Source organism: Mytilus edulis, chromosome 3, assembly GCF_963676685.1.
Source record: "Mytilus edulis chromosome 3, xbMytEdul2.2, whole genome shotgun sequence".
Taxonomy (NCBI): Eukaryota; Metazoa; Mollusca; class Bivalvia; order Mytilida; family Mytilidae; genus Mytilus; species Mytilus edulis.
Genome location: NC_092346.1, coordinates 24,509,552 through 24,518,119, shown reverse-complemented (window position 1 = coordinate 24,518,119; position 8,568 = coordinate 24,509,552). Strand labels below are relative to the sequence as shown.

At 32.6% G+C, this 8,568-nt stretch overlaps 1 protein-coding gene across 1 annotated transcript in view; it reads right to left on the bottom strand.

Moving 5' to 3' along the window:
- Positions 1-3,334: 3,334 nt before the first annotated feature.
- The window catches only part of LOC139516036 (prostaglandin reductase 2-like), a 12,263-nt gene continuing 7,029 nt past the window's right edge, over positions 3,335-8,568 (bottom strand). Inside the window, exons 7-8 of the mRNA XM_071305844.1 lie at positions 4,823-4,910; positions 3,335-3,580 (exon numbers count right to left, since the gene is read on the bottom strand). Of these exons, the coding sequence (XP_071161945.1) occupies positions 3,473-3,580; positions 4,823-4,910 (196 nt within the window). The 3' untranslated portion in view covers positions 3,335-3,472. The remainder of the gene's footprint in view (positions 3,581-4,822; positions 4,911-8,568) is intronic.

Genomic DNA, 8,568 nt, shown 5'->3' with positions numbered 1-8,568 from the left:
AAATGTGTCCGATGACCTGGTCATCCAACCAAGATGGCCACCACGGCTAAAAATAGAACAGGGGTAAAATGTAGTTTTTGGCTTATAACTCTGAAACCAAATCATTTAGAGGAAATCTGACAAGGAGTTAATTTGTTAATCAAGTCAATATATATCTGCCCTGAAATATTCAAATGAATTGGACAACTGGTTGTTGGGTTGCTGCCCTCCAATTGGTAATTTTTAAAGAAATTTTGCTGTTTTTGGTTATTATCTTGAATACTATTATAGATAGCGATAAACTGTAAACAGCGATAATGTTCATCAAAGTAAGATCTACAAATAAGTCATCATGACCTAAATGGTCAATTGACCCCTTAAGGAGTAATTGCCCTTTATAGTCAATTTTTAACAATTTTCATTAATTTGGTAAATTTATGTAAATTTTTACCAAATATTTTTCTCTGTTACTAATGGGCAAAGTTCATTATAGATATAATTGTAAGAAGCAAGAATGTTCAGTAAAGTAAGAACTTCAAACACATCACCATCACCAAAATACAATTTTGTCATGAATCCATTTGTGTCCTTTATTTAATATGCACATAGATCAAGGTGAGCAACACAGGCTCTTTAGAGCCTCTAGTTTTCTATTGAATGGATTCATTTTTATACGACCCCCAAAAAAATTTTGGGGGTCGTATAATGGTATGATGTCATCGTCTGCTTGGTCTGAAAACACATTGGTTTCCAGACAATAACTTTAGTACAGGTGAATAGATCTCTTTGAAATTTAATAAAAATGTTCAATACCACAAAAGGAAGCTTGGGATTGATTTTGGGGATGATGGTCCTAATCATTTAGGAATAAGGGACCCAAAAGAAGCATTTTCCTACTTTCAGTATATTAACTTTTGTGTAAGTATTTCAATTGCTCTGAAATTGTTCCACAATGTTTAATACCACAAGGTTTGGGTTCATTTTGGGGGTTATGGTGCTAACAGTTTAGGAATTAAGGGCCAAGAAGGAGCCAAAAACGCATTTTTGTAGTTTCTGGTCAATATGTCTGGTATGTTGGACAGCAACTTAAAAAATACGGTAACTTAAGAGTATGGATATATCTTACATTGTACCACAAGGTTCCATATCACAAAAGGAAGGCTGGGATTGAGTTTGGTGGTTATTGCACCATTCATGCAGGAATTAGGGGTCAAAAATGGCCAAAAACAAGCATATATCTAGTTTCCAGATAATAACTTGTGTTTAAGTGTATGGATCCTCTGAAATTGCACTTCAAGGTTCCATACTACAAAGGAAAGGTAGGGATGGAATGTGGGGGTAATTGCTCCAAGGGGGGATCAAAAAAGTTTTTTGGGGTTCCAATTTTTTTAAGGGGTTCAATTTTTTTTCAAAATTTTTATAAAGATTCAAGAAGAAATCTTTAATTTCACAGTATTGCATAATAGATTTGTAAGATATTGACATTTTTTATGTGTCAGAAACCTATATTATGTCAAAAATTTGATCACAATCCAAATTCAGACAGTATCAAGCTTGAATGTTGTGTCCATACTTGCCCCAACTGTTCAGTGTTCGACATCTGGGGTTGTATCAAGCTGCGGCCTGCAGAGCATCTGGTTCATGCTGGCGATGATGCAATGGCCTTTTATAGCTTTATATACAGTTTTAGTTTTCCTCAGTAATGAAGGTTGTCCTGTGATCTGCAGTCATTTACATCCTGGTCCTTCTCTGGTAAATAATTGTCTCATTAGCAATCAAACCCCATTTCCTTATTGTTATGGTGTCATTGAATACATGTACTCACTGGATTATTACTTGTTAACCAACAGTTGAATGCCACAAGTTTTCCTTACTTAATTTATTTTAAACCAATCAATAATATTGAATTCTTGAGTATCCATCGTCCTGAATATGCATGAAATACTTGACACTGGACATAAAGCAACCAATCATCTACAGATTCCAAGGAAGACATACCAATGTAATAATAAATGTGTTATTTTTTATGAGGCACACATCTTGATCAAATAACTAAGCAAATAAGATAAAAAACCATAACCAATGTTTGATTCCCAAAAAAATAAGGTAGAGATGAGAAACAAGGTTGATTAAAATAACTTTCTTTTATAAACTCTTTTCTTTCAGTTCATTTTATTTGCCAATATTTGAGGAATGTGGCAAATTTCTTATCGAGGAAAAAAGAAAAATGATATGTAATTATAGGGACTAAGCAGTTTAATGTCTATATCCTTGTCACAAATCACTTCAGCTTTAACATCTGTTTGAAAAATGGTATGATAAGCTTGATTTACTAGTAAATGGGTAGCTTTGTCAGGTATCCATGAGAGGTTTGTAATTTATGATGGATACAGCATTCTGTCCAAAAATAATCCTTACCAAACCCAGAAGGGTATGTTACATGTATACAACCATGATGGCTTTCAGATGTTTACACATCATGTAACCAGATACTCCACATAGTGCAGCTTTATACGAGCGCAGAGGTCAAACTCTGAAAAATCTAAAAAAAAATTGAGAAGCATGTTTAGATTTAGGATATCAATGTACCTCAATAATTCATTTTTTGATGAAATGAACAAAGTGTAATTTTGGACGCTTTGGACCTCATGTGGACCAATTTAAAAACGGGGACCAAATTCCAAAAACTTAATTCATGGTTAGATTCAGCATATTTAAGAACCCCAAGAATTCAAGAATAAAACCACACTGAAATTAGTCCAGAAATAATTTATACAAAGTATTAGAAAAGTATTGTTTTTGGCCCCTTTTTAGACCCTAATTCCTAAACAGTTTGGGCCATAACCCCTAAAACCAATCCCAACCTTCATTTTTTCAAATGGAACCTAGTGGTACAATTTCAGAAAGATCCATACACTTACACACAAGTTATTGTCTCAAAACTAGAAAAATACTTATTTTGACCCCTTTTTGGCCCCTTGTTCCTAATCTGTTTAGACCAAAACCTCCAAAATCAATCCCAACCTTTCTTTAGTGTTTATAAACCTTATTTGAAATTTTATTGATTTTCATTCATTTATACTAAAGTTAATCTGGAAACCATCTGTCTTCGGATGATGACGACAACATGATACCAATATACACCCAAAATTTTTTTAATTTTTGCGGTCGTATAAAAATAAATGAAAATAAGACCTTCTAGTAGAACTAACACTTTTAAAATTTCTTGGTTCTGCATATTACTATTTCAATCTTAATGGACACACTTGGTACAGGTAGTTTTGGATGAAATTAGAAGGCTGAAATTAGTTTTACAGCAGGTCTCAAGTAATCAATAATAATACATAAATAATTTATTACTTTTATAAAACATGTATCTATAAATTTTTAATTAAATATTTATTCCTGAATCAGTGTTTTTTTTTTAAATTATAAATCACCTTATTACAGATAACTTAAATCAAATCAGTGCTATGAAATACATTTGAAATTTTTATGGACTAGCAACATGAATTAATTGTTTTCCTATATTTCCTCCTCTCATCATTGACACAAAGGCAGGACCAGCATTTACAAGACCTTCAGCAACAGTTTCCTTCACCTATAAAAAAAATAAAAAAATTAGAAATCTTTGTCCAACATGTCTGAAACATGCATCAATTTTCCCTCTTGCACATTGGCATTGTAAAATGTCAGTAGTGATTCATTAGTAGCTATTTGAAACTAATAAAAGTTAAATCTTTATTTGATTTTGTTGTGTGTTTTTTTTTTTTTTTTTTTTTTATATCAAAGTAGCATTTAATAATGAAATTCCAATCACTTTTTAAAAAAATGGTCAAATCCATCTAAGAACATGTATATTTGACTGATAGCCATGTTGCATTATCATCAACATTTCTCAGATCATTTACCTGCTATAATTTAAGGTGGCTCGTGGGTACAAAAATTTCAGCAAAAAAATAAACCTTTATTTTTTCATTACAAATTTTATTTATGACACTGTTAGTTATTACTTTATGATATGGTACAAAAATCAACCCAAAAAAATGATTCGGTTTGGCCTTAGATGACTTTTAAAATGTTTATATCATTGAAAATGCTCCAAATTATCTCCCTTTGGTGCAAAAATGCCATTTTTGGCATTAAATTTGAAATATCTTTTTTAACTCATCGGTGACCTATATTTTTTATTATTGTTTTCAAATAAGCTGAACATAAGCTAAATAATTGTAAAATTTCTGTAATTAGGTTATTTTTTTATTTCAACATTACCTCTATTTCTCCTATTAGCTCAACAGAAAAAAGGACATTTAATAACAAAAATGTATACTTCTTCCGGAGGCAGATTGTGAGCTTAAATGAACGGTGACCCCATTATTTTATTTCATTTTTCTTTTAAGTATATGATAAAGTTCATTTATAAAAAAAATATAGCGAAATCCTATATTAGAAAAAAATTGTACCCAGGAGCCCCCTTAATTAGTCTTTTTATTTGATTCTTATTCTTATGAAATAAGTATGGTTATTTATTTGAGAATTGAATGCTTAATTTTGTAATTTTATTGGTCCCAATTAACTGTAACATTCATTATGAAACGTGCCATCACAATAAAGTGCACAGGTTAATCAAAGAAATGAATAATAGAAACCGAATTTTCATGTCCCTAGCATAAAAATGTAATTATAAGAATTGAATGCTTCTTTAAGTAATTTTATATGGTTGTAAAAGTGTTGACCAAAGCACATTTTGTATGAAGCACAGAAGTCAGTCAGTATATTTAAATACTGAAATCATAGAACTAACAAAAGTATTTCTTCCTGATTACTGACATTTTTTTTGTACCTTTATTTTGCCTGATAGGAGCCATTCAGCAATCTGTTTTAATGACTCATCAAATTTTTCTGGATAATTAAGCACCAAAAACCTTTCCCTGAAAAAATAAAACTATTTTAATGAATCAATGACCTTTAATTCATCATTTTTATTGCCAAAATTTCAAGCAGTGATTAAAACTTAAAAATAATAGAGACTGTGTCCGATGCCCGAGCTTGCATACAACATTAAAAAGGGACATAACTCAAGAACAACAAAAGTCATGCTACCCAAATTTGTACTTGATCTGAGTTATGTGGTAATAAGTATTGTGTAGAAGTTTCATAACATTTGGTTGAGGCAACTTAACTAGAGGCTCTAAAGAGCCTGTGTCGCTCACCTTGGTCTATGTGAATATTAAACAAAGGAAGCAGATTGAAAATTGACTACAAAGGTCAATAACTCCTACAGGGGTCAATTGACCATTTCGTTCATGTTGACTTATTTGTAGATCTTACTTTGCTGAACATTATTGCTGTTTACAGTTTACCTATATCTATAATAATATTCAAGATAATAACCAAAAACTGCAAAATTTCCTTAAAATTACCAATTCAGGGGCCGCAACCCAAAAACAGGTTGTCCAATTCATCTGAAAATTTCAGGGCAGATAGATCTTGACCTGATTAACAATTTTACTTCATGTCAGATTTTCTCTAAATTATTTGGTTTTTGAGTTATAAGCCAAAAACTGCATTTTACCCCTATGTTCTATTTTTAGACGTGGCGACCATCTTGGTTTGATGGCCAGGTCACCGGACACATTTTTTAAACAAGAAACCCCAAAGATGATTGTGGCCAAGTTTGGATCAATTTGGCACAGCAGTTTCAGAGAAGAAGATTTAAGTAAAAGAAATATAAAATTTACGAAAAATGGTTAAAAATTGACTTTAAAGGGCAATAACTCCTAAAGAGGTCAACTGACCATTTTGGTCATGTTGACTTATTTGTAAATCTGACCTTGCTGAACATTATTGCTGTTTACAGTTTACCTATATCTATAACTAGAGGCTCTAAAGAGCCTGTGTCGCTCACCTTGGTCTATGTGAATATTAAACAAAGGACGCAGATGGATTCATGACAAAATTGTGTTTTGGTGATGGTGATGTGTTTGTAAATCTTACTTTACTGAACATTCTTGCTGCTTACAATTATCTCTATCTATAATGAACTTGGCCCAGTAGTTTCAGAGGAGAAGATTTTTGTAAAAGATTACAAAGATTTACGAAAAATGGTTAAAAATTGACTATAAAGGGCAATAACTCCTAAAGGGGTCAACTGACAATTTCAGTCATGTTCACTTATTTGTAAATCTTACTTTGCTGAACATTATTGCTGTTTACAGTTTATCTCTATCTATAATAATATTCAAGATAAATAACCAAAAACATCAAAATTTCCTTAAAATTACCAATTCAGGGGCAGCAACCCAACAACAAGTTGTCCGATTCATCTGTAAATTTCAGGGCAGATAGATCTTGACCTGATAATCAAGTTTACTTAAGTCAGATTTGCTCTAAATGCTTTGGTTCTTGAGTTATAAGCCAAAAACTGAATTTTACCCCTATGTTCTATTTTTAGCTGTGGCGGCCATCTTGGTTGGTTGGCCGGGTCACGCCACACATTTTTTAAACCAGGTACCCCAATTGTGATTGTGGCCAAGTTTGGTTTAATTTGGCCCAGTAGTTTCAGAGGAGAAGATTTTTGTAAAAGATAACTAAGATTTACGAAAAATGGTTAAAAATTGACTATAAAGGGCAATAACTCCTAAAGGGGTCAACTGACCATTTCGGTCATGTTGACTTATTTGTAAATCTTACTTTGTTGAACATTATTGCTGTTTACAGTTTATCTCTATCTATAATAATATTCAAGATAATAACCAAAAACAGCAAAATTTCCTTAAAATTACCAATTCAAGGGCAGCAACCCAACAACGGGTTGTCCGATTCATCTGAAAATTGCAGGGCAGATAGATCTTGACCTGATAAACAATTTCACCCCATGTCAGATTTGCTCTAAATGCTTTGGTTTTTGAGTTATAAGCCAAAAACTGCATTTTACCCCTATGTTCTATTTTTAGCCATGGCGGCCATCTTGGTTGGTTGGCCAGGTCACGCCACACATTTTTTAAACTAGATACCCCAATGATGATTGTGGCCAAGTGTGGTTTAATTTGGCCCAGTAGTTTCAGAGGAGAAGATTTTTGTAAAAGTTAACGACGACGGACGACGACGACGACGACGGACGACGGACGACGGACGACGGACGCCAAGTGATGGGAAAAGCTCACTTGGCCCTTCGGGCCAGGTGAGCTAAAAATGAGAACAGAAACTATTTTGTTTTGCATATTTGCAATTGATAAAGGGGCATAACTCGATAATGGTTAAAGTGACGCCACCGAAATTCATAATTGTTAAAGTGACGCCACTAAAATTCTAAATTTAAACTTGATCTGTGTGGTTATTAGCTTTATGTATAAGTTTCATAACATTGGTTGACACAAACTTAAGTTAGAGAAAGGAAACTAAAAATTTTGTAATTTTTCCATTTATAATTGAGCATAACTGTAGAACAGTTAAAGTGAAGCCACAAAAATTCAAACTTGATTAGCATTTTGTGATAGTCAGTATTATATTAAGTTTCATAACATTTTCTTGAGTCAAACTCAAATTAGAGAACAGAAACCAATTTTGGGACGTATGGACCTACAAACATACAGACAAGGGTAAAACTTAATGCCCCTTATGCTACAGCGGGGCATAGAAACTCAGACTGGCCTAATTTAACATTAAGATGGATGGATAGAAACTGTGGATTCATTTATTTTCGTAGGTATTATTTTCGAGAATAGAGAAACAAAGATGTTTCTTTGTAAACGGAAATTCGTGGATCGCTGATAAAGAAAAAATTATCAATTTAGATCTATAGGATATTCATGAATTTCTGGATTTAGGATGTCATATAATCTCCTTGGTTTGATCAATATTAAAACCAAAAAGATGGAATTCATTGAAAAGTTTGAAATGTCAAAATCCTTGCTTGGTCATTATAGATTAAAGTGTTCATTGAAAACTTCGATTATAATTGTGAACAGAGACAACTAATTATTTAAAAAAAAGAAGATGTGGTATGATTGCCAATGAGACAACTGTCCACAAGAGACCAAAATGACACAGACATGAACAACTATAGGTCACTGTACGGCCTTCAACAATGAGCAAAGCCCATACCGCATAGTCAACTATATAAGGCCCGATATGACAATGTAAAACAATTCAAACAAGAAAACTAACTATAAAAAATGAATGAAAAACAAATATGCAACACATAAACAAACAGCAACTACTGAATTACAGGCTCTTGACTTGGTACAGGCACATACATAAATAATGTGGCTGGGTTAAACGGGAACCCAACCCTCCCTTAACCTGGGATAGAGGTATAACGGTATAACATAAGAACGAACTATAAAAATCAGTTGAAAAAGGCTGAACTCATCAGATGGACAAAAATACAAGTGGATGTGGCCGAGTTTGTTTTACAATTTATAAATTTTTGTCGGAATTTTATGAGACATTCAAAACTCTATGATCATGATGATTGATATATGATAAGAAGCTTATTTCCCAGATCATGGTATAATAAACAGTTGTATAAATGAAAGGTGTGAAAATAAATGTTCCTGTCATAAAAAATATTACTTACGGGCAATA